Source organism: Acanthopagrus latus, chromosome 17, assembly GCF_904848185.1.
Source record: "Acanthopagrus latus isolate v.2019 chromosome 17, fAcaLat1.1, whole genome shotgun sequence".
NCBI lineage: Eukaryota > Metazoa > Chordata > Actinopteri > Spariformes > Sparidae > Acanthopagrus > Acanthopagrus latus.
The window spans coordinates 1,492,292-1,518,616 of record NC_051055.1 but is presented as its reverse complement, the minus strand read 5'-3'; the positions used below and the strand labels follow the sequence as shown (position 1 = coordinate 1,518,616).

Here is a 26,325-nt window from a genome sequence, read left to right as displayed (position 1 = left end):
ATACTTTCAAGCAGCACTGTACATGTTACAACACTACATGGGACATGATGTGGACATTTCATAGCGCTTAGATATGTCACATGGATCAGGGAAAACAGCAGTAAGGCAGAGCATAAGGATATCCTGGAGGGAGTATTAGGCATTCACAGGGGCACCGGAGGGTTGCCAGTCCACACTGTAATGCCCCCTGCGTACAAGGTCTGCTGTGCAGTCTGAGAAACTGGTTAAGAAAGCGCACCCACAACTTATCAAAAACCCTCTTATCCCTCTTCAAAACTGAGCTCAACTTAGAAGATTTCTCCCTACCACTGGCTAACAGCTGGAGGTCTGGGCTTAATCCATTGAAATCAAATGTCTCTCTTTGCTCATAGAAGACACTTTTCTTGCACTTGACATAGAGGGGAGAGTCCAGTATAGACACTATGAAGGGATTGAGGTGTGTGCAGCCTACTGCACAAAAAGATTTTTTCCAACTGACTCCACTGCATCGGACCATGCCTCCTCTCCACACTTGGTCCCCCAGAAGTCTCCCTAGTTTGTTAGCAGATTCAAATAGTCACTGTTTTTTGGGTGAGAAGATTATTAAAAATTAAAGGGCAGAAAAAGTTGCATTAAGCTTCAGCAATACCAATTTCAAAAGGGAGTGTTTAAACTCCTTCTCCATGTTGGAGAGCTGGCATTAGAGCTCTAAGTGTCCTCTGAGCACTTCTTCTTATTTAGCCAAGATGTAAGACATAGTCATTCTTCTCATCCTTTGCAGCCTACCATAGTGTTGATGCTGAAAAAACATCAGCGTATCAATCAAAAAAAGGGCATCAAATGTTCCACAAAGAGAGTTAAAAAGATGGGACTACTAAGCAGGGAAGGGTTTACCTCCCAGGGACAAACAGAGGGGGTCATGATAAGGAGGTGTGAGTTCCAGTCTTATAAGTGAGTGATCAGAGAATGCCATTGATTTTATACCACTATGCTCAAATCATGTCCAAAGCTTGCCTTGAAGGGAAATCTGTAAAATCTTCTGTTATTTGGGCGGTAAAAGTCCTTCACTTTTGAGTTCAATATCCTCCAAGTGTCAAATAAATTCAGACCAATACAGAGCTCCCTAGGAGTCATGGCCATTTTGGATGAGCGTGTGGACTTGAGGGGGCTCAACTCTGGTTCAAAAAAGGAGTTTATGTCCCCACCCAGAATTACAAGGGGTGAAATCTAAGGGGATAAATATGCAAGAAAGCTGCAATTTGAAATAGAAAAAACTCAAATGTATTGGTAGAGTAAGCCTTTCCCCATGTGTGCTGCAGGTTGCACCTGTGCCTGGCTCTGCAGCTGATTTAAGTCTGCTGGTTCAGGTCCTCACTCTCTCTTCCTCACCCTGCTGCTGTTTTGTTTTGTTCTGCATCGGACAACATGCACCTCACATTTTGACATTGCATACAAGCACGCTCCCACACCACTGACATACACCTCCACACTCCATTGTGCATTCAATTTGTGTTATAGCCGATAAACATTAACTGCCTTGTTTCATCACGCGTCAACTATCCATGTTTTGTTGCGGCCTCTGAGCCAGTTGTAACAATTATCAAAACAATGAGACTACTTGTTTCAGATGTGCATGCACTGTGCACTGTGGGTACTGTGCACTAAACAACACCTACTTACCCCACTCGGTGAGGAACTCAGCAGCATATCTGTAAATGAGGTTCATTATCTCTATGACCACAGCGTAGATAATACTGGGAATGAACAACAGTACTCCTGTCCAGAAGGTGGGCTCCTCATCATGGAATGACAGAACCCATCCCTCCATCTGAAAGTAGATCATCATGATGTAGAGGGACAGGTAAAGGCAGAGCAGGACGAAGGGCAAGGACACAAGGTAGACACGCAGCTGCCTCTTGTGATTGGGATAGAGAGGCTCCTGGCGGCCAGTCACAGGGTTAAACCCGAGGGTGCCGTGAAAACCAGGACGAGGTTCTTCAAAGGCCTTCTTCCTGCTCAGTGTGCCCCAGCGGTAGGCTAGCGAGGAGCTGAAACGCTTCCATAACTGGAGGAGGAAACAGTTAGCAAATAGATTACCAGGTTTCACTAGACTGTTATTCATTCAAGCTACAATAAATTATGCCTAAAGTAATGTATCTGGTTGCATTAGACCTTCATTCGTTTTTTTAGAAATTGTTTAATGGTCTCATATTCTAAGTACTTCAGACTAATTCCTCCTCAGCTGACTCAGGGTTATATGTAGGCACAATCACTGTGCATACCTCCAGGATAACAGTGCACCAGACCAAGTTAAACACAGCAAAGATGACATATTTGTCGTAGTCCTCCCAGTCAAACAGGTAGTAGGGAACTCCGATGAGAGCCATAGGCAGCAGGGCAAACGTAAAGTACTCCAAGAAGCCAAAGTAGAGGGCCTGACCCTCACCATAGTAGTGTCTGATGTCATCTGGGGATAAAGAATGGAGAAGACAGTTATGGCTAGAAACATTACTTAGACTGAGAAAATGAAAACATTAGAGAATGATTATAAAATGAAGAGAAATACAGCATCTACAAAGTTAAAGAACGTTGCAGCTGGAAGTTAAATGGAGAATTATGATGATCACTGCAAAGGTACTGAAGCATATTGAAGGATTAACTTTAGCCCTCTTTAGATATAAAAAGCAGCACATTTGCTCCAAGGTAAAGGCGGCAATGTGCCCCCGTCTTTCTAATACTGAGGCATAATATTCCTCCTTTTCCAAAAAACGCCACTGGGGTAGGTGCAAACATGTGACGTGTGTGAAGCATGAATTTGGGCAGTGAACAGTGACAAAGAACTTGTCTTCAAAATAAGAGCTTTACATTGCACCCCATTGGAGTTTAAAACTGGGTTCTTAGTGGGGGGGTAGGGGTGTGCAAAGCAGCCGGTATTTGTATCTGTATTTGTATTTGTTGAGGGGGGAAAAGTATTTGTATTTGTATTTGTATTCGAGTAAAATTCAAAATAGGCATAAAAATCCAGGTATTTTGCGTTACACTTCTAATTTATGTTATAGTGCAAGTATTGTTTAATTATCCATTATAACAATTATGGATATGCAATATTGGTTGATGTTTTCCCATAAATCCAGCATGGGTTATGGTTAAACCAACAACTAATAAAATACCATTGTGAACATTATGAACCCCACCACCACCCGTCCTTGTTGGAGGACGCTGAACAGACAGAATAAAAACAAATAATACTAAGAACTGTTCTTTCTAATGCACAGAATTCCAAGAACTAAACTTTATCAACCCCTGACTGGGAGATCTGGGAGAACAAAAGTTGTATTCTATATAATGCTGTTATAAACTAAAAGATACAGCCCTGCTATTGTCAACTGTCATTATGTATCTTAAATCTTTTTATATTCTTCTTTTTCTTTCTCTTTCTCACAAAATTACAGAGCCCCGTACAAAATGTCTTCATCAAAACAGTGATCAGTGATTCAGTGCCGTCCTCAGCTAAGTAGCTCTCAACTATCTTGAGGGAGGTCATAGCACCAGATGAGGCAGATTTGGCTTTTGATTTTGCAAGATTGTGCATTGCCCCCCAAAAGAGGCTTTTTTGCCCACTGGTCTCACTCTCAACTGAGGATGAACTGGCAGCTTCAGGTACCCCAGAAACATCATCCGCTTGGAGTTCTGCATCTACCTCTGCAGCCACATCTGCCTTGAGCCTGTCAAACTCTGACATGGGCAAGCTCTGAAATCGGGGATCCAGTAGGCTGGCTTTAAAGTAATGACCCGAGGAGTCATCAAAGACAGCCTGGAAGCGCTGAGCCAACTGAGACTGCAATGTGGTCACCATTTTAAGTGCCTCTGGAAGAGCCTGTATCCGCATCCATCTTTAAGTTTGTTAATGCAGTCTTGAGAGCCTGCACACAAGGAATAACAGAAGACAGAGAAGCCACATCCTCACACACAGTGCGTGTTGCCTCCTCAAATGGCTGTAGTATTTTCATAGTGGCCTGCACTAGTTCCCATTGATGGTGTGACATTACACCTCCCAGATCCATCTCTGCACTCATGGTAGTCAGTGGTCGTCTCTGCTCCAACAGCCGCTGGAGCATGTGGAAGGAGGAATTCCACCTGGTTAACACATCATGCACCCAAGTGTTCTTGGGAAGGGAAGCTCTTCCTGGATATTGTGAAGTTTGTTCACAGCTTTGTTTGACCGTCAGCCATTGCCTTAACCATGTTAGTGGCATTATCTGTGACAAAATACTCAACAGAAAATTTTGCTCCAACATCATCTTGCCATTGTTTCACAACGGCCTGGAGGTGATGTAGAATGTTGGCTGCTGTGTGATCTTCATTAAGAACCTCCATCTTAGGAAGTGCTGTCACACGTTTATGTTCATCTATTCCTTGTGGACTCTGTTTGCATTCTATCCAGTGGCCAGTGAGAGAAAAATATGTATTTGTGGAAAATTTGCTCGTCCAGATGTCAGACATGCAGTGCACATATTTCCCTTCAATTTATGTGAGAGCTTCTTTCACTTTTGTTTTCGCATTTTGGTAAAGTTGTGGTATAACCGTGCGACAGAAATGCCAACGAGATGGTAGTTGGTATCGAGGTGCAACCCCATTGAGAAGCTTGCACTACTAAGTAGGGCTTCAGGTCAAGGCAAATCATTTCTCCCACTGTTTGTTATTTGCTTTGCAGTGGGGTGGTTGGGTGGATAAGCCTGTTTTGCATTAAATGCAGCTAATATAGGTGATTGAAACTGACTTGCAGGGGCAGAACATGGCTGTGATGATGATTTGGTGCTTGTAGAGGGTTTGGCAGAACATGGCTGTGATGATGAATTGGTGCTAGTGGGGGGATTGGTGCTTGTGGGGGGGGTGGCAGACAGTAGCAGGAGAGGATGATTTAAGTGCATGTGATTATGCATAGCAGATGTTTGATATCTCTGCCTCTGCTGATTTGACTTTTGCACACATTACTTTATTACTTTTATCACTTTGGTTTTATCTGTAGCACTGACTGTAAAATGTTCCCACACAGAACTTGAGCAAGTTTTTTTTGGCTGTTTGACTGTTTTCTATTTGGTTGCCCAAATCCATGTTGGGAGTTTCAGCTAAGTTAATGAGTGACGGAAAGCTATGCTAAGGTTAACTAGCCTATAGCCTACATCTTGCTGTCTGCAAAAGACAGAGTAATTTAAACGTACCAAATAACTCCCATAAGTGCATACAATTCAACACAACTACACAAGCCTTGTTTTAACCTATTTAACCGAACGTTAATGTTACTCTGTCAACAGCCTATTGTCTAAATTACCGAGCTAACAGAGCTACGTAAACAGAGCGAACATGAGAGCACCCGACTGCAAGCGTCAATACTAATGCAGCATAATGGAATAATCTCCTGATCAAACTCCGCTTCCCGGAAGTTATAAACTGCCTCCGGAAGTCAGTTAAGGTACAAAAATCTATTCAACAAAAATAGTGATGCAGTTAAGTCTTTTTCCGCTCAGCCGAGCCTTCTCTGTTGCTGTGTGGAGCAGCCTGCGTCAGTCACCTCTTTTACTCCCCCCGACTCGTGAACGTCACTCACTCACTCATCCGGGCATGCACTGCGGTCTCATGAGGAAATGCAGCTTTTTGATATAATGTTTTTCTTGTTCCCGAATACAAATATTTAGTAGTATTTGTTTGAAACTAGTATTCATAAAAACACGTTATTTGTGCCTTTCCGAATACCGTATTCGGGTTCGGCTCCAGCCCTAGTGGGGGGCTTATAATTTGAAAGTAGTGACCGTTCATAGCTTGCCGCTACAACAACAAGCGGACAACGAAGACAGGTACCGAGACCGAGGAGACACTAACATCTCTGCAGCTGTCCAGTTGCTCATCTTGACGTCTGCGGATGAAGTGATGGACTGACTGCTGTGATCAGCTGTTCCCTGGTTTTAAAACTCCCCGACTGTGGGTCGCACAACAGTGCACGTCATTGACATCTCACGCAGTGGTCGGCACATTGACACCTGATTTCTAGATAGCAAGGGAGGCAGAAATAGGCGCACCCGCCGAGGTGGCAATTTGGCGGCCCAAAACAGACCCCCAATTTACTGGCCTCTGTTTAAACCGCGGACTGAGCTGCAAAAAGACGGCCAAATTGGCGGCTTGCTGCCCAGTATAAAAACGGCTAATGAAAGACCTCTAAATAGATTATATATGTACACCAAGAAAATCATTCCTTCTGGATAATGTTGATTATGTGCTTTTCTCACAGAAAAGACTATGGGAGATAGCTTTTTTCCACTTACCAAGAGGCTGAAAGGACAACTTCACCTTCTTGTACCATGAGAAAGACAGTCTCTTGAGTTCCTCCTGTCCATGGAGAGGAAAGATTTGGATCAGGATCCCCTTGGACTGCAGTCTGCGAACTAAGATATACAAAAGAACAGCATATCACTTCATGTGTCGTCACAACATAATATCATACAGTTCTACTCTATGTCATGGTTAAAAAAAGTCTTGTGTATACAGTGGGTAGGTTGGGTCTGATCAAAATTTGAATCATCTGAACGATATTTTATGGACTTTTGAGTAACATGAAAACATCCTTGCTGCATCTTAAAGGACAACTTCGGTCAATTTCAACATGCAGCTTTATCGCTCAAGCTACCCTTGACTTGCCAGTACTGAAGACGCAAACACTTGAGGTAGCAGTGACAGCTAACAGCATGGGGTCAGAATTTTACACTGTGTTTTAAGCATCTTAACATGCTCCAAATCTCACCCCAAAAGTCATGCAACATCAGCAGACACCTTACATTTTCTCCATGTAAGGTGTGATTTTTAGAATATACTTTTTTATCTTTCTGGGGGAAATTTGTTTAAATGTGCAGTCTGTGATTAGAAGGTCCATGTTATTGCACTTGTCCTCAGCAAGATGTCACAATATTTACCATCCCAAAAAACTTTACAATTGAAAATATATCTAATAAAAAAGAAGGGGTACAAATATAAAAACAATGCATGAAGTGAACGTCAAACAATATTTTCCATAACAATTTGCCTAACAAAGTTGTGTCCTCAGCTTCTGTCAACTCCGTCAGATTTTTTCACAAGACTCATTAAATCAGGAAATAGCACAATCAGCTATATCCCTGAGGACCCCTTTTCATCTCCCTGCCTGTGGTGAATGCAACACTACCACACATGCTCTAGTACGTTTTCCATTTTTTTGATATTTTAGACAAACAATGTCAATATTCCTATGGTCACAGCTGGACCATGTCAATACCATCTTTCTGTTAAGATACTTTTTTTTTTTTTAAACTGTAGTGTACTGAATTTAAGCATTTTCGTGAGATTATTGGGATAGTTAGCAACTGAGGAAAAAAAAACCTGTAAGCTGACAGAGTTGACAAATCCACCAATAACCTCTAAATGTGCTAATATGATATTATTTGTGAATATAGTTAAGGGTTAAAACTATATTTCAGGGTTGTATTTACACATAAATGTACATACATAGCATGCATTACATTATTTAACCATACACATCTGACTAGTAGAGAATGAGCAGGCAGTGGTCTGCTTACTACTGTGTAACGTGTAACTTTCCCAGCACTTTAATATATATATATATATATATATATATATATATATATATATATATATATATATATATATATATATATATATATATATATATATATAGACAGATATAGAGTGAGACACACCTTATCTTGACGATTTTACATCCACCCATCAATCAGTCAACCATGTCAAGTAAATAAAAATCTGATTTTGTCATCTTATTCAAGTACATTTTTCATTATTTCAATTTGTATTTGGAAAGCATGGCTAGACAGAAATTGTCATTTGAGGAGCAAAGGAGAAGAAGTAGTGAGTACCAATGAAAGAGAAAAGAAAAATTAAACAGTGGCACAGAGAGCAATCATGCTATGCAAAAGAAGGAAAGACAGGTGGAAGAAGAGAGTTAAAAACAAAAAAGTAATACAAATAAACGAGATGGGAGACAGGGCAAAGAGGAATTGCAGAAAGTGTTGGACAGAGGCACAGAAAAGGTCCAGATAGAAAAGATCTAATGAAATATGGCAAAGAAGAAAGGCTACAAATAAAACACCACTTGACTCCCCAGGCACAGAAACAAAGAAGATGCTATCAGGAGGCAAAATTAGGAATCCAAAAATTAAGGAAGCCCTTCTATTCCACAATATCCTCAGAAGAGAGCTGAAGAAAAACAAACTCCTGGGCCACGGCATCAGGACTAAGTGTGTCATCAGGCAAATTTCTCAAAAAATCGTCTCCTTCACCAAATACACCAGTTTGGGATAACTCACAAGTTTATGAGAGGAAAGAAACAGACAAAGAAAAAGCCAACATTTCTGTACTCTGAAGCCATTCTATATTACAGCACCAAAAGCATCTGATCGGAAGGCATGCTCAAGGTCCTTAGAACGTCTATTGTTGTGAAGTCAAATGAACTGGATGACAGTTTTCAATTAGTTTGCTGCTCTCCAGCAAGTGAGGCCTGCCTTCTTTGCACCTGCTTACGATGTCTAAACAGAGGTACAGTTACAACCCAAGAGCAAGACATGTTCAGTGGAAGCAGTGGGAGAGAGTTCAAGAAGACAAAGTCAGTGGAATCCACATCAACACTAAACTTCAAAGTAAGAATAGAAGTAAGGATAGTACCTCAGAGGAACAATTTCTTTCAATAATACAAAAATAAAGTGGATATTGTAAACAGTACTTCAAGTAAGAGAGGTTTTCTATAAGGCAAATGGCAAAAACTGTGAAAAGGTTCTGTGATCCAAAATAGTGCAAAAGTTACCAAACATTGAATTTTCCACATTTTAAAGAACACAAAAATAAAAAAAAGATATTCTAAAGTCTAAAGTATACAGAACAGGCTTTTGTTCTGGTGTGCAAAAGTGTCACTGAACATTGATTTTTTCAAGTTGCAGCTGCAGATATTTTTAAAGAGAAACACTTAAACTTAGCAAATCTTCTGTAAAAAACAAACAAAAAGCAGCATATATCAAATTAAAATCAAGCTGCAAACACTGAACTTTGTTTGCCAACAATAAGGGTTTTTTCTGTAATCCAAAACTGCAAAAGTTACCAAACAAATTTTCCACATCTTAAAGAACACAAAAATAAAATTCTAAATAACACTACTTCAAGTACACAGAACAGACTTTTGTTCTGTAGCGCAAGTGTCACTGAACAATACATTGTTTTGAGAGAGAAACACTTACAGTACACTTAGCATCTTTTCAGTAAAAAAAAAACAACAAAAAGCAGCATATTTCAAATTAAACTCACAAGCTGCAAACACAAACACTTAACTTCAGTGTTTACTCCAGTCTCCAGTTTACTTGCTTCCCAAGTTCACATCCTCTTATAGGTTGTTAGCCAGGAACACAAGCTTGTCCACGCTCTCTGGCTTTGATGCAGACCTATGGCATGTGACAATGTTGCCACCAGTGCTAAATGCCCTCTCTGATGGGGCACTGGTGGCAGGAATGCAAAAAGATTTCTTTGCAAGGTTTGCCAACCTTGAAAAATCTGTCTGGTGCAGCCTCCACCACTCTAATGGGTTAGCTTCTCCATCAACCTCCACTGACTGCAGGTAGCTTTTTATCTCAACTTCAATGGCATCTCTGTCGAAGAGAGCAGCCGGGCCAGCCTGAGTGGATGCTTTTTTGAAAAAACTGCCTAGACTTCGTTTCACCTTCTTAGCTTCTCTCTCCACAGCTCCACCAGCAGCTGCAGTGCTTGTTCGTGGGGGTGACTCTGTGGCAGGTACAGCTTCAGCTTGCATCACAAGCAGTGCTTGAATTTCTGCTGCTGCTCTGGTCTTGATGTAGTCCTTTCTGTCTTCAACTATGTATTAGTCTTTAAAGCATGGATCAGCAAAGGTGTTTTGTGAGGTCTGTGTCATCCTCACAATGAGCAAGAACTGTATTGTTCAGCAGATTAAGTACAGGTTTGAGGTATGACACAATGATGTACTCCTCCCCAGACAGTACATCTGTGAATTCGTGTTCACAAATTCCCAAACTTCAGTGTCCAACTGCTTGCTCCACATGAGGATCTTTCACACTTCTCTCTGTTAACAAAGATAAAACTTATTACATTAGTTTAATCCACAGAGCATCAGACATCTCTTCCAACAAAACATAAAATTAGTATACAGTTATCTGATAACAGATTAAATAAATGAATCAGAATAATTTTACACCATAGAGGTGTGAAACTTAAAATGATCTTTATCAGTGTCCATATCATCAGGGTATATGTACTGGTAATTCCATTTCTTTAAACATCACTAAAAGCAGGTACAAAGAATTGTCCTGTAATTAAGTAATGTGAATCACCCTAGGAGGCTGATAAACACAAACATTTTGGAAATGCAAATTATAGTGTATAATGTTACACTTTTAACCTACCAATGGCGAGATGCAACCTGTGCCCGAAGCACTGCAGTCTTCTCCAGTCATTCAGCGTCACTGCCTTCACCACATTTGTGCCATTGTCGGTGGTAATACACACTTGGGACACACATGACTCCAGCGCGTCCTTTAATCCTCCTGCTATTGCCTCACCCAGGGAAATACAAAGTCTGCAAGCACCTGCTGGCCAATTTCCACTCATCAGTAATGTAATGAATCGTGAGGCTGATATAAGGCTCCATGGTGCGACTCGACCACAAGTCCATAGTAGTTGCGTAGTATTTTAATTCACGGAGGTCATTCTCAACTCTCTCTCGGAGCTGGCCATACAGTTTGTGCATTTCTTTCTCTGTAAAATACTTGCGGCTTGGAGGTTCGTATCGTGGATCAAGGGTTTTAATCATGTCTTTAAACCCGCTGCGATCCACTGTTTGGAAAGGGACCATATCTTTGCACAAGTGTGTTGTGATGGCTCTTGTTATGTCATTCCATCACTTGCTCTTTCTGTCATACGGAATACTCTTGGAAAGGTTCCGCAATGGAGGGCTGCTGTTGGGTAGTGGGCGAAACGTTTTTGTTTCCCCCTGCGTTGGCAGCTGTTTGAGCCGAGTGCAGCCTCTGGCTCTCTGTATACTCAAGCACATGCTTTGACTTCAGATGGGAAAACAAATTGCTCATATTACCTTTGTTGGCGGTCACAGTTACATCCAACTTTTTAAAGCCAAACCACGTTCCAATCATTGACGTGGCACCGTTTTGTTTTGTTTTTTTACCAGCTCCTCCTTCTCCGCTGTCTCTGTGCTTGCAGCCAATTTCACTCTGAGGCAGGTGCGATGATGTTATCAACGGTAGGACGGTCCTGCACAAATCTCTACCGTGGGCCAAATTTTCTAGCATCTACTGCAAATACCGCGCAGCCCTACATACACCACAGACAACTATCCTGCTTTTGCAGCAAGATGTTGGTTTGCCAGTGCTTCTGCCCAGCTACCTTCTATTTCCATGGCTACCCACAAAAACAACAGAGTGATACAAGGAGGGCAGGGAAGAAAAGACCTTTGGTCATGTTGTGGGAGGAGATGTAAAAAGAGATGGGATGGGAGATGGAAGAGGATATGGATATGGAAGATGTGATGGAGTAGGAGTTGGATGAGGAGCCTCTGAAAGGTCCTGAGGGTACTGTGACAGTAACAATTGTTAGCAGCCTTAATAATGGAGACTGGCTATCAGTAGTATATGATGACCACTGGTGGCTAGCCAAGACCACTGCTGTGGATACTGAGCATCAAGTTGTGAAAGTGGAGTTTCTGCATCCCCATGGTCTAACAGCAAAGTATCAGCCTAAGCTTCTCACAAAGGATGTCTGTTTCTGCCCAGCTGAAGACATCATAGTGAAACTAATGGGAAATGCATCACCAGTCCAATTAAGAACACAAGAGATCTAGAGCATAGCCCCTGATGTGATGGACTTCATAGAACAGGGTTCCCCAATTAGTTCTCACAGAGGGCCAAATTGGCCCAAATTGTGCTAACCACTTCACATCGGACTGCTTCAGTAATGAGGGTCAGTACAAAGCTGGCTTTGCCTGGAAACTGACACTCGTAAAAGGATCAGTCCCACCCATACGGGACTCAGCAGCTGCAACCAAGCCACCGAAAAGGGTCGCTGCAGTTTGATGGTATTTACAGTTGCCTACGCGTATGGTGAAGTCAGCTGTAAATTGGCTAACTAGTTAGCTCCGCATCAGTCCACTATGCAATGATGTTTGAAGCGAGTTTGATGTTAATATTACGATGGAGCTTGGTTGTCACTGTAAAATGTCTGGAAAGGTAGTAATGGTAACAACACATACGAACAAAGTAACATTATTCAGACACACTAACCATTCTGAAACGTCCTGTTGCAGCCAAAGAGTCTGTACTTCTTCAGGAGCCTCTCCTTCTGGGTCCGATTCTGGGTCAAACTGGTATGGCTGAACGAAAAAATCTCTGCGAGCCATAGCCTTATATCCACCGTAAACACTAGCGCATGCTACTGCTAAAGCAAGGGGAATCCTCTCCCTGAGAGTGATGTAGCAGGAAGGGCTCTCCAAGTAGGCATCTGTCGACGCCTACTTGGAGACTACTACTAGCCCTTCCAAGGCATTTAACATTTAAAGGTGCAGGCACAGTAACAGACTGCTCTGAATAGAGCTCTGTAGCGCCACTTTCAGACAGCTGAAATTCAGGACCATGCATGGGTTTGGGGCAATGCATATCGAATACAGTGTTTTGGACCTCTGGCAGCTGTGTGAAATTGATGAAAAACAGTATAATATGGGACCTTAGAATATGAGCCCGGTCAGCCAGATGGTGGCGCTGTAATTACATTGTGGGAAGGTTCACAACAGGACTAGGCATCTGCCTACCAAAGCATGTTGAGCTCAACCTATAGGGGGCGCCATAAATGCTACACATGCGTATCTCAAAGACCACTGGACAGAATTTCACCAAATTTGGTATGCATGCTCCGGGGGCAAGATTTATCTAATATCTTGAGTGCCATGTTGACTGGTGAAAGTGTGCGTGGCCTATTCTTCATTAACCATCATTGTATTTTATTAATTTATGGTGAGCTGGAAGGACCTAGAGACACTGAACTTGGTATGTGTATAAATGACGTCCAAATGCTGCCCCAAAAATTTGATCCCAATCTGTTAGATGGGGCGCTATAACATAGAGTGTAAACTTCGAAAGGCTATCCCCGCCAAGCCATAAGGGCTATTGACGTGAAATTTTTCATACACACCCTCCTGATAGTCCTCTACAAAAAAGCCTCTGCACCATGAATACTGCTATTACAGATTTTTTGCTGATTTGCATAATTATCTCCACATTTCTCCCAAAATTATCATGATCATGGAACTGTGGTTACTCAAACATAATACTACCTATTGAAACTTTGAAAGACACATCAGTAGGTAATATCTGAATTTATGTTTTAATGTTCAAATAAGCCAGATGCTGGCGCTGTAATTAAGGCTTGAAAATGCGTTTTTGGGAAGGCCATGCCCCTCACACCGTAAGTCTGATTGACTTGAAATTTGACAAACAAGTTCAGCTCCAAGTGCTCTATAAAAAAGCCTCTTGGACCATGAAGCTCCATCTACCTAGATTTTTTGCTAATTTGCATAATGTGAAAAACACTAAAATGAATAGAACTTTTGAAAGATTGACTCTATCAACACCAAATTTGCTATACGGCTTCGGGGGATGAAAAGACAAATTTAACTATAAATGAGCCAGATTGGTCAAAAAACATGGCCGCCATGGACCAATGTATTTTCACAATGGGCGGGGCTTAGAAATGACATAACTCCCACATCCTTTGCCCCATCATCACAAAACCTAATAGGTAAGTTGTCAACGGGCCTGGGAATCTGCCTACCAAAGCACATTGAGCTCAACCTATAGGGGCTGCTATATATGCAATTAGCATGTAGCTGAAAAACCAATTAGGAAAAATCTGGGGCTCATCATGGGTATGTTTTGCACAGATCTTTAAGGAACATAGGTGAAAATTAAGTTTACTCACCAATCAGTAAGAGCAGTGAGAGCAACAGGCAATCTTTCTGATTTTGGGCTTGTATTCTGTTGTCACAATCCTGAGGCACTGTCTAAGACGTGTGTTCGATAGTCTGTTTCTGTCCTGACTCTTGATAGTGTTCATTGAAGAAAATGATGACTCACATATATATGTGGAGAGGAACATTGTGAGTAAGAGCATTGCAACAGCTCTTGTGTTTTTGAATCGAGCTTGTGGAATGTTGATGTTGATCTAAAAGTCACTCACCAAAAAGTCCTTGTGCTGTGCTTTGAGCAAATCCGATGTTACTATCTCTAAGACCTCCATCTGAAGAGCTGCCTCACCAATAGAGGGCAACAGTGTTTTGGCCTCTGCAGTCCACTAGCCATAACTAGCCACTAGCCTTCTTAGTTTCAGTCAGGGTCCATGAAACTTGCAGTGATGCAGCTGTAGCGCTCTCTTGTGCCGATGCTAACTTATTCATAGTATAAACGGACTGCTTGTATGACGTATCATGTTTGCTATTTTGCGTTTATGCTGATCTGATTTTGTTGGGTAGTTGGCATTGAAACTGACAGCATGCATAGTGTTGACGTGCCGCTTTAGATTGTCATGCTGACAGCAACAGTTTGCATGCATATTAAGCATGTTGGTTTTACATTGGCATGGTCCGGTAAAAAAAAACAAAAGTCCTCTGTCCAGTCAGATTTGCACTTACGGTTCTCCTGGTCAACCTTGTCCTTCTTAACAGAGGCCATGTTGTTCATTATTTATTGTGACTTACTGGTAATATTTCACTTTGCTAAGGCGATCAGCGAGCTGGTGACTGACAGAGTCGAGGATGAAGCGTGCGCATGTCTTCCGTGTACATGCACAAAAGGGCAATATAGGTCAAGTGTACGGTGTGGAATGAGGTCAAAATATAACCAAACACAATTCATTTCACCTTATGGCAGTTTATTACATAATGTCACTGGGTCTGCATGGGCCAGACACTTAACTCTCCCCGCTAATTGGGGATGGCTGTCATAAAGCGTGAGCACGTCTGACGCCCATAGCTGTAAGCTGATTGAACCTGATTCTAAGCTACATTGTTGTTAAGGTAGGTCAATTTAAGATCACACTCAGTATGAAATAGGCAGTGCAGGGCAATCGCACACCCACCCACACACAACTAACAACACACGCGCGCACACACGCACAGTCACGTGTTGTTTTTGTAATAAAGGATCATCTGATCTACATCCTCTTATGTCTTATCTATTTAAGGAATTTGTTTTTACAACATCGAAATTAAAAACAAAGTTTGAAAATGCAAATATTTAGAAATCTGGGTTTTCAGAATAATGTTAAATCACAACTTAAGTTTATATATTGTATTTGATTACATATCAGAGTAACTAAACACTATTACTACATACTTCAGAACTTTAGATTCTTGTTGGATTGGAAGAATTAAAATTGTATACTTTTTAGTGTCTGACGGATTTGACAAAAATCCAGTTCTGAAGGGAAACATGTTTGTTGAAAATGTGTTTTTATTTATAACCTGTTCCTTTACATGTATAAATAGCTAAGACCTTTCTCTGCAGAAACATATAACTCTAATTAATATAGTGTGCATTTTTAAAAAAAAGTTTTTTAAAATGTGTTTTGTCCCAACTCTCAAGAATCAGTCACTACCAATTTGATGGCGGTTGATGAGCATTGCAGAGACATATGAAATCCACAAACTATTTTTTTTTTTTAGTGGTTGTTTTCGGCAGTTACTGTAAAGTTTAAAGGTAACATAGTAAAACATTGTGGTCCAGCATATCTGACGTCTCTGGTGTGTTTATTTTATGTATTGTGTTGCTTTAATAGTATATAAGATATCTACCCAACAGCAACATCTTGGGTTTACTGCTAGTTTTGGATAAACCAAGCCATCACTTCAGGCTCCAAACAGGAACATTTTTTCTCCAACCTAATGTGAGTGAAAGTGTTGCTATTATCAACCAATCAACCAATCAATCAATCAGTGTAGTGACAGTTGAAAACAAAAGTGATGTTTCTTACACTTTCTGAATTGAGGTCAATACCAAGCTCCTTGATTCAATTATTTATGAAGAGAGACCCACAATTTTCCCTGTGAGCAAACACCGACAGTGGCAAGTGCCTTTTAACAGATAGACACCTCACAGCAGAACCACACTCAGTGGTGGGCAGTACTGATGTGTGGGTCAACCTGCAACCCATGCGACCTGGGATCACACCTGTGGGTCGACCGCGTTTGGGTCAACATTGAAACAGTTCACATTACAATGTGATGAATGCTTTGTTCATGTGTGAGATAAAGTTCAGGTTCAAAGTTTAAACTTGTTGAAATGTCTAGACCTCTTTCACTCCTGTATTCAATGATAAATACCAAAGTATGGAACAATAATTTTTCATTAACTTTATATAGCCCAGATCCTCTCTGCAGGTGACAAAGAGGAAAAGAGACACAGCCCTGTATTGGTCTCCTCTGTTTCCAGCAGCAGAATCAACACCATGGACAGCTGCTGCTTTCTGTCTCATTCATCAGTCTAGTGCTCATATGATACATCACGTTTTTTGCGAGTTTGGATGGGGACAGGTTGTTGTTTAATGTATATTTTAATGGGGTGAGCAGGGAGGGTTGTCTCTCATAGTAAACTGGGTGGGTGCAGGCATTAAAAAAATACATGACCATCACTAGTTGGTGGCAATCTGCCAAGAGAGGTTGGGCGTAGGACTAGACTGGTTAGGATGAGAAATGAAAACATCAAACTTATATTTTAGATGAATGATATGTATACTTAAATTTTAAAAAATAGGTAAATTGTATATAAGCAAATGCGTGATGCAGCTGTTTTCTACCTGGAAGTTATTGTAAATGAACTGTGATTGTGATTGATATATTGGCCAATATTTGAGATATATGCTATGCTATATGCTACACCGTACACATTATTTGTAATGATACTTCTAATGTAGTATCAAACACTTGTGACAAAGATACACTATGTAATGTAATGTAATGTAATATTTTTCAGTTAAACAATTAACTTGTTAAATTACACCATACTAGGGAAACGGTAAACCATAGGATTTGGTCCCAAAATCCCAAAACAAAACTTAAGACTTAACAATTATCATAAATAACAAAGAAAGCAGCAAATCTTTAAAAAGCTGGAACGATTAAATGTTTGACATTTTTGTTTGAGAGATGATTTAAATGATTCATCGATTATCAAAATCACTTTACTAATTGTTGCAGCTGTGGCAGTAAGTTAATACAGACCAGTTAAATTACAGACACATCAAAGAAATGTCACTAAACTGATCTGACTAATTGAATTTCAAAGTGACAGAGTGAGAGATGGATAGACACTTACTAATAGATTTCCCAGGGTAGAGCTTGACCTGGGTGTGTCCTGGTACATGAGTCTCATCTTTGGCCCTTAATGTGTCCAGCTCATGTTTTATGATGTACTGGCACTCAGCCATATTGAGGAAGCTGTCCCCATCCCCTAGAGACAAAGAGCAGAGCAGACACAGTGACATTCACAAGAAAGGCATGTTAACCAGCTCAGAGGCTGTGAGACAGTTGATTTAGAACCATGACCAATGCTGCACTCAATTAAATCAACAATAGTCTGTTCTGACATTACAATTCATTTTCTGCTGTCTTTTGATTTTGGAGCAAATTGAAAGACATGGAGTTGTGATAGACCCAGATACATGCTGAAACAGTCTCAGTGTTGATTTGTGTCTCTCTGTGCATGCTATTTGGTTGTCAGCCACTGTTAACTCAGTTTCATTTGACACATTTTGTTATAAAAACAACTCACAAAACAAACAGCAGCACAGTTTTCTTCTAGACCTTACCTTCAAAGTCTTTGAAGTTGTGCTTGTTGGCACAGGTGAAGCCTCTCATGGATCCATCATTGCATTCTTTGAAGAGGCCCACCTCCTCAGCACCAGAGAGCAGTCTCTGCCTAGTAGCCCCCACCAGGAACATGTTGGGGTTTTCCTTCTCCTGAGCCCCAACTCCAGGGCCCAGTTGCTCCACCAGCAGCTCAGCACCTGGGAAAAATGCCAGGATTAATAACACTGAATGGTAAAACACACAGTCGAAAGAAATCTTTGGTTTGAGTGGATCAACTCCAACATGCTCACCTCCTTTCTGCTGTTGGTCTCTTATCCTGCTCAGTAGCCATGCAATGGCTTCCTCCTTGGTATCTGAGGCCAGCTCCACCACCACCAGAGGAGTGAACCTGGGGCCACTGCTGTCTAATGAACCCTGCAGCATCTTCCCCTCTCCCAGGGCACCTGCACCACAGATGAAAGAAATGTTGATGCTTGAGTTAATTAGGGTCCGAGCAGGGAACCTGTAAGGTTCCTATTGTTTTTTGAATGATTATTAGGGCCTGAGCAGGTCTCTACCTGCGAGGTCCCTGTTGTTTTTTGAATGATTATTAGGGCCTGAGCAGCAGATTTGGACGAAACTTGGCACACAGCATCTATGGACCCTCCTGACAAAAAGTTATTAAAAGAATTCTGATAGGCAAAACAATACTGAACTTATTAAATAACAACTTCGTGCAGATTTCATTCAAAACAGAAAGAGTTGGTGTGGTCTAACGACATGTAACTCAGGTTACAACTTCCACATGAGACCCTGAGGCCCTGTGCAAAATTTTAGGCGATGACCACAAAGTGGTGCTCTTTAAATTGAAATATTTTATATCTCCACAACAGTTCATCGGACTAAGACGAAACTTTGTACATGTATTGTCAGTGCCCTCCTGAAGACATCTGACAAAGGGTTTACCAATCCGCCACTAGGTGGCACTCTGGTGGCCGTCTAATTTAATATCTGGCATTGTGCCCGCACCATAACACTTGGAAATGAAATTCATAGAGGTGCTATAGAATGGCCCCTGTGACTCACGCACCAAAAATGACCAGCAGGTGGTGCTGTTTTCAACGCAAAAGAGTTTTTCGCTTATAACTCCCACTTAATATGTTGCACATTATTAAATACCTCATACCTATGTGTTCCCTGAATTCAGCTGAATTGTTTGGTGTAGGCCTCGTGCTTACTTTCTATTTACAAAATTGTCACAAATGAAAAACTTACTTTTTCGAACTCTTCCTAGGCAATTTGAGCGATTTGCACCAAACTTTGCGTGAAGCATCTGTGAACCCTCCTGACAAAATGCTATCAAAAGAATTGTGATAGACCGAAAGACACCGAAAATATAACAACAAATTCCTGCACATTGTGTTCAAAACAGACAATCGTTTGTATTTTCACCAAGTACATTTTGACCACAGCATTTTTGCCAATTATGTTCCATGGCTTGATGAGGGTTTGTGCAAAATTTGGGGCAAATCAGCCAGTAGGTGGCGCTCTGGTGGCAGTCTGATTAGGGTCAATGGAATTAAATGGGGAAATCCTCGAACCTCAACCTCTTCTTGACCCTCATACTTTGAGCTACAGACACCATTTCAACTTTTAGAGAGTCAGAAGACTTTGAACTAATGGGCATGCATTCAGTTCTTAAAAATCTTGGGATTTTGTCCGATCTACATGAAACTTGGCACGTACATTCTTCAGCTGGACCATAGCAGTCAAAGTGTTTGTGTTTTATTGGACACGAAGCAAGTTCGGCCAAGCTAGCTAGCAGGAGCTAGGCTAGCAAGAGCTAGGCTAGCAGGAGCTGAGCTAACGACACGGTTATTGTCGAGAGGAGGCCTGCGCTGACGGGAGGAGCTTTGCTGGTTGGCCACGGAGGGTGTGAGCTGTGAGCATTGTGTTTTCACAGACTAACCTCGCCTCACAGCAACGTGACCTCCCATCAGCTCAGAGCTATGCCTGTAAGTCAAGATTTACATGATGCCGATAATGACGCCATTGTGTGTAAGTAACTGTTACTGTTTTCTCCCTCGTTTAATTTTACTCTTTACTTACGTTTCTTTATTCATTCCACTCTCTTTCAATTGTTTTCCAGTTGTCTGTAAGACATTACGAGACAGTACGCAGGACAACAAACAACCAGATTTTGCATCGCAGGCAGAAGCTGTGAAGAGTTCAGCTCGGAGTCGATCGAGAACAAAGAGGGTAAGACTTATTAGATTAGATCCATTGTTGGTCAATGTGACTATTATTCGGGGGCATTAATAGATGTGTTGTGTCCATACGCAGTGCATCAGTACTGATCGTCTTTATTGATTGTTTTTACAGCTGCTGGAAGTGAGACAGAGTGCTAGCTGAGGATGAGGTGGACCTTTGGAAGTGTGCCACCATAGACCTGATGTCTGAAGAGGAAGACGGCACAAGATGGCGGGGTGTCTGGATGGATTATGTGACCTCCGTCCTTTCGCAGCTGGGAGCTCACCGAGCTCTGCACCACGCTGCAGATGCATGAGAGGCCATTCCGAAATACAGGGCAACACACCACAGACGTCTGCAAAAACAGACACTTTGCGGTGCTGTAGGATTATGGGCTTCTCATGAGCTTCCTGTTTGTTGTGTGGGCAGATTATGCTCTGTACATGCTGTGTGTTTGTGCTAATAAAGCTCTTTCTTTGAATAAACAACACCTTACTCATTCATGTCTTTGACAGAAGTGATCATCTTTAGCCCCTCCAAAACCAAAAAACCTATCTTTACTGACCTAGGTAGTCTAACCCCATTTACAAAACTTTCTGCAAGAATTTGGGAGTCACCTTTGATTCAGAGCTATGCTTTAATAAGCAAATCTCCTCTGTAGTTAAGAACAGCTTCTACCGGCTCAGAATTACCTCTAAAATAAAACACTCCCTATCGTACCATGATCTGGAAAAAGTTATCCATGCCTTCATAACATCACGGCTGGACTACTGCAACTCCCTCTACCTTGGTCTCCCCCAGTCCCTCATAGCACACCTTCAAATGGTTCAGAATGCAGCAAGACTGTTGACTGGGGCAAAAAAGTGGGAGCACATCACACCCGTTCTTGCATCCCTTCACTGGCTCCCAGTACAACGAAGGATCCATTTCAAGACAGTTCTAATGGTGTTCAAAGCCCTCAACGATCAGGCCTGGGAGTATTTTGGTTATTATAAGAATGCTAAGGGACAACTGGCCAAGGATGGCAGCCCTGTCTGCAGGAGCTGCAAGAAGAAAGTTGTTGCGAGGGGCGGCAGCACATCCAATTTACTTACTCATTTACACGACCATCACCATCAACTGTTAAGCGACTGAGATGACTGACTTTCATCTCAGCTCACCGGAGCAGCGTCTACCTGTGGCTCAGCAGCCATCTGACCAGTCAGATTGACCGAGTCCACTGACAACAAACGAGCAGGCACACAGAGAGACAGACAGCCTATACATATAAGTAATATCAGAAATATATATTACTTATGGATTATTTGTAGAATAGACTGTGTAAAGAACAATATAAAATGGTGAATATAACAAGTGTCTAGATAGAGATAAGAACCAAAACAGAGTATTCATAGTTAACAGTAATCCTTTTTGTTTTGATCAAAAAAATGATCCAACCTGTTTCTCACAAAAGTGATATGATCTAAATTGTGAGTTTTGTGATCTGTTGGTTGCACCCTTAGTATTAAGTAACAATGACAGTAATGATTAATAATGACATTTTCTTCACAGAGAGGGTCTGCTGGCCAGTCGAGTGCTACTGCCAGTACATCTCATTCTACCTCTATGACGCAGACATTAAAGGACAAGCTGCCTCATCACAAAAAGCCAATAACCTGTTTTACACAGTTTTGATACATTCTTTTATACCTATACTTAATGTTGATTTTGCAGTGTTTGTTAAGGTTTTGGATTTGGACTATTTCAACATGTAATAAATCTATTTAAATATAAATCTTGGTGAAATTATTTCAATTTATCAGTGTATCAGTGTTTTTTCAACATTTTGAAGACATTTTAAAAATACCGCGGTATACCAATAACCATGGTAATTTTGGTCACTATTAATGCGGTGTGAAATATTCATACTGTTACATCCCTACTACTGACAGAAACACCTGACACACACAGATGGACGGACAGACAGACAGACAGACAGACAGTAAAGTAGTTGTGTGTATCAGGGCAGCCTGGTCACACAGTACTCACCCCGATCCATGTGTGTAGGAAACAGCTCTGTTCCAGTCTTGGGGTTGGAAGCCCGCCTGTCGTGCTGATCTGTGAATGGCCAGATTAAATTTGAATAGACAGATCTATGAAGGCTGACAGATGAGGCAGACAGATGGCTGTTGCACCTGTTAGACTGGAGTTATGCTCCATGTCACCAAGCAGCATAGCGAACTCCAGTTGTCACACCCACCAATCTTACAGTCCTATTCCGTCACTGCTGTGGACATGACTCACTGCTGCCTCATGACTCCTATTACTTTAGCAACGATGCCAGCTAGACTTAATGACATTTTTGTTCATATGTCGTTCCACAAATATCCCCAAATAGGGTCACTGCCTTTAAGAGACTAATGACTGTATTTTAAAAGTGCACTTTGTAGTTTTGGGGAAGAACTTTTAATCAGAAGAGGAAGGGTGTGTTACACGCTCCCCCCCTGCTGGAGGTGAGATGTAGGACCAGAGCTTCTAATGCCCTTTGTTTCGTGCTTCCTCTCAGATGGGCATAATTTGATTCAGGGGGAGGACCTATAAAGAGGGAGAAATGTCACATGGCCCGTCTCTCTGACTTCTCCTGCTGCCAGGCTCAGCTTCAACTGTTTAGTTCTCATGTCTGGTCTAAAATGTGTCAGCTTAACCCTGTTACTTTTTGGATTGTTTGGTGAGCGCGGTAACTCTCTTTTTCACGGCTTTATTTCAGAGTTTTAGCTTGGGTGGATCTAGGTTAGAGGGGTCCTATGGCCCATTGTGGGTTGGCTTAGGTGTCTCCCCTTTCTTTTGTTTCCTTTTTGGCCGGCTCACCAGCTTTCTGTTACTAAATGCTGCTTGTGGTAAATAAATGGATTGATTATTGTGATCTTGTTGACTACTTGATTATATTGGGCCTTCTGGGGACAAGATACGTTTAGAGGGTCGTAACAGGGTGTCACTAGCCCCATTCACACTGCCCTTTGACTGCAAGGATCCTGCGCCAATTCTCCCAAACCTCCTCAGTGTGACAGTGTCAGATGGTCACTGATGTCTGTCATCCTGTCTGTCCTGCCAACTTTTCTTCACATTTCTGCCCGAAAAAACAGTGTCTGTACCCGACAGGAAAATTTTAACCTATCAAGTGTCTGTCTCCTTTCACTTTTGTGTTGTTGTAGTTACTGTTGTCACAGTGATGGACAGTCCTCCTGACCAAGACTTCAGTGAACCTTCCCCAGAAAACAGCCCCCCTCCCCGCGGGAGATGGAGTCAGACAGCATTCTGTTGACTGATAGCGATTGCGTAATTATGTAATTTAAGGTAAAAAACAAAAACTGTCACCTTCCAGGATGTTTGGTGGGTCAAGATCTCAATCACAACATATTATAACAGCATCTATGAACTTTCAAACTGTCAGCAGGTTCATGTTATTTTTTATAGGAGGACACTGGGGGGAAAAAGGTGAAAAAACCCACAAATGTCATCATCATGACGTGTACAGTCACACCTCTTTTGGATTCACGGTGCCAGCTTTCTGTGTTGATTTCACGCACTAGTTTATCTTAAGGCAGGAACACACCAGCCCAACCATTTGACATCTGGAGCGTTTGGAGAGTCTCGGACGAGGTCGGAAACAAATATGTTTGCTGTGTTCAGCTGCATTGGAAGCTTTCGGAGCCGCGCGGATGTTGTCTGCTCCAACTGAACATGCGAAGTCTGAGGAGGTGGGCCATCGGACGTCTGAGCCATTGAGTTCTCTGATTGGCGGTGTGCTAGCGAATCAGCGCGATGTGTGGGAGGGTTGGAATACTGTGTGTGCATTGGTTTTCTACGCACTCCGTTCCGTCATTCCCTGTTGTCATGCTTTGCAGTACTGGCACAAGACCAGATGGTATGTCCGTTCAGGACGAATTAATTGTGTTCGCTTGGTAATGCTTCACTGCATGTTTAGTATGCAGCTGTTTTTATCTGAAATAGTTAAGTTTCGTTTTGATCGAAAGTAAAGAGTCGCGTGCAAAAATAAGCCTCGTTTACAACTCACAACACAAGCGCCACCCGCTTATTGCTTCTCGTGCAAGCGCAGAACGTACGCTAATATGCAGTAGGCAGCACATTGAAGCGATGTGTTTCAATTCAACTTTTCTGTCAAACGGGTCAGAAAAGAGGCAACAGAGTGGTTGTGAATTGATTTGCAAGAATCCACCGCTCCCAGCTCAATACATCCAATGAGAGCCAAGGGGAGTGTCTGAGGAGTGTCAATCATTCTCATGCATAAGCTGTTGGCAGCCCCCCTCATGCAGTGCGTACCTCGCAGGTGCAGTGCCTGCTCTTCCCTGGTCAGATACGTTCATGCCCAAACTGTTAACAATGGTGGATAACAGACGACAACAACAACAGAGCTGAAAAAATGCCCCACCATTGCCCATGTCAAAGAGAAGAAATAAGAAGACTGACAAAGAAAAGCAGTGTAAAAAGAAATAACTGGACCGAGCCAGAGAGAAAACAAGGATAAATAACAGAGCGTCATTTCAGAGGTGGAGGGAGCTGCAGGATTTGTAAGGACTCAAAAGCGATGCAGAGTTAGTGGCTTTTCTGCTGGACAAGTAAGGACTCCTGCTTGACATGTTTAATTCTATGTTTTAACCACAGGGCTATGGTGGCGCCGCTTACAGTAATACTCACAATAGCGCATATCACCATAGATGTTGCAGTTAAGCTTCGTAGCTTGCTGCTTAATCTAGCTTGTTAGCTTGTATGCCAACTACAGTGTTTAGCTCTGTCTTTATGGCTATTGGTTAGCTCAAATGTCTTTCAAGTGACCAGGCAGTTATAACGTTAGTTTGTGTTCAGAATACTCTGAGAAATAACATTGCTCATGCTTCAGGATGGCAGCACAATGATGATGATTAGCTGAATGATTAAATGGTAACTCCTTCTACCGCGATGTGAGGAATATTGATTGTTACTGGGATTACTACAGTGATTCACATGAGGTACTCATCATCAATATCAGAAGTAGAACAATCAGGGCTTATATTGTTGTTGTTATTTTGAATGTGGCATCTTGGTTATCTGGCGTCTTCTGTTACCATGGTTACAACCTGTTCGTGCAGGGAAGGCTCCTCCGTGGGGAGGGGCTTTGAAGGCACAGCAGAGAGGAAGAAGGAGGGAGCACTTTTTTCTCAAAACTCCAGAATGCAGCTTTAAACTCAATCATTCATTTTATAGTGTTGTGTACCACTATATTCCTTAAGGCCCTCCACATCAATAGTCTAGTCTGCATCATCAAAGACCTGAGAAAACTTCCTTTCATCATTCTCAACATAGCTTGTTCCTTGATAATGACATGAGCTCTACAGAAAACACAGAGACAATTAAACCAAGATGTCATATCTTCAAGAAGTAATATTATCACTGGCTTCATGAATTCATTAAGATGTTTTCAACTTAAATGCGAAAATTGCAATACACCAATATCGTATTTATCGCAAATAATTACCTATACATTGTATAGGTTTTAGGCTGACAGCCAGGCCTTGTAACTCTTTTACTCACACATGTTTAAACTGAAAAGTGGAGTAACGCTTTTGTTTTTCAAATGCCACAAATGATTTTATAATATTAACATTTAGCTGATTGAACGTGGTAAAGTCATTTATTAGCTAGAAGACATGCTAAGTAACTTTAGGGGTTTTAATCAAACACTTCTACAATGTAACATGTTTTAATGCCCTGCTGCTATGACTCATGGGACAGCGTTTCTGTTCTGTTCTGTTTTTAGTTTATACCTAAAGCTGTCAGCGCAAACAAAATAAGTTTGTGGAACGTCTAATATGCGCAAAATAATTGCAAAGGAGAGTTATTAGTGTCATTGAGCTACTTACCACAGCTCCCAGCTCCTCTACCAGGCAGCAGTGTTTAGATATTTGACAGAAAAGCTACTTCCGCTGTGACGCGTGGTGACGCGCTCCGTCAGCGGGCGGCACTTGTTTCGTGTCACCAAGGCTGGACGAAGCTTCACTGACGGTCTTTACACAGTGCAATGTTAACACAAATTGCGACAGACAGATGGGACGAGACTACGTTATGATCACAGACCATACTTATATTGGCGGAGTGACAGCCTTTAGCTTCATTATAGCTTCATCATGCTCCTACCG

The 26,325-nt window shown here is 41.7% G+C and overlaps 1 protein-coding gene across 3 annotated transcripts in view; it reads right to left on the bottom strand.

Annotated features, from left to right (window-relative positions):
- The window catches only part of ano10a (anoctamin 10a), a 79,349-nt gene extending 53,209 nt beyond the window's left edge, over window positions 1-26,140 (bottom strand). For 2 of the 3 annotated variants that reach the window (XM_037074774.1, XM_037074776.1), the window contains exons 1-8: window positions 26,050-26,140; window positions 22,181-22,249; window positions 18,214-18,366; window positions 17,923-18,120; window positions 17,430-17,564; window positions 6,300-6,419; window positions 2,262-2,446; window positions 1,660-2,044 (exon numbers count right to left, since the gene is read on the bottom strand). In XM_037074774.1, coding sequence (XP_036930669.1) covers window positions 1,660-2,044; window positions 2,262-2,446; window positions 6,300-6,419; window positions 17,430-17,564; window positions 17,923-18,120; window positions 18,214-18,366; window positions 22,181-22,190 — 1,186 coding nt within the window. In that variant the 5' untranslated portion in view covers window positions 22,191-22,249; window positions 26,050-26,140. The remainder of the gene's footprint in view (window positions 1-1,659; window positions 2,045-2,261; window positions 2,447-6,299; window positions 6,420-17,429; window positions 17,565-17,922; window positions 18,121-18,213; window positions 18,367-22,180; window positions 22,250-26,049) is intronic. The other variant, XM_037074775.1, reaches the window with a different exon arrangement.
- Between the last annotated feature and the right edge of the window lie 185 nt (window positions 26,141-26,325).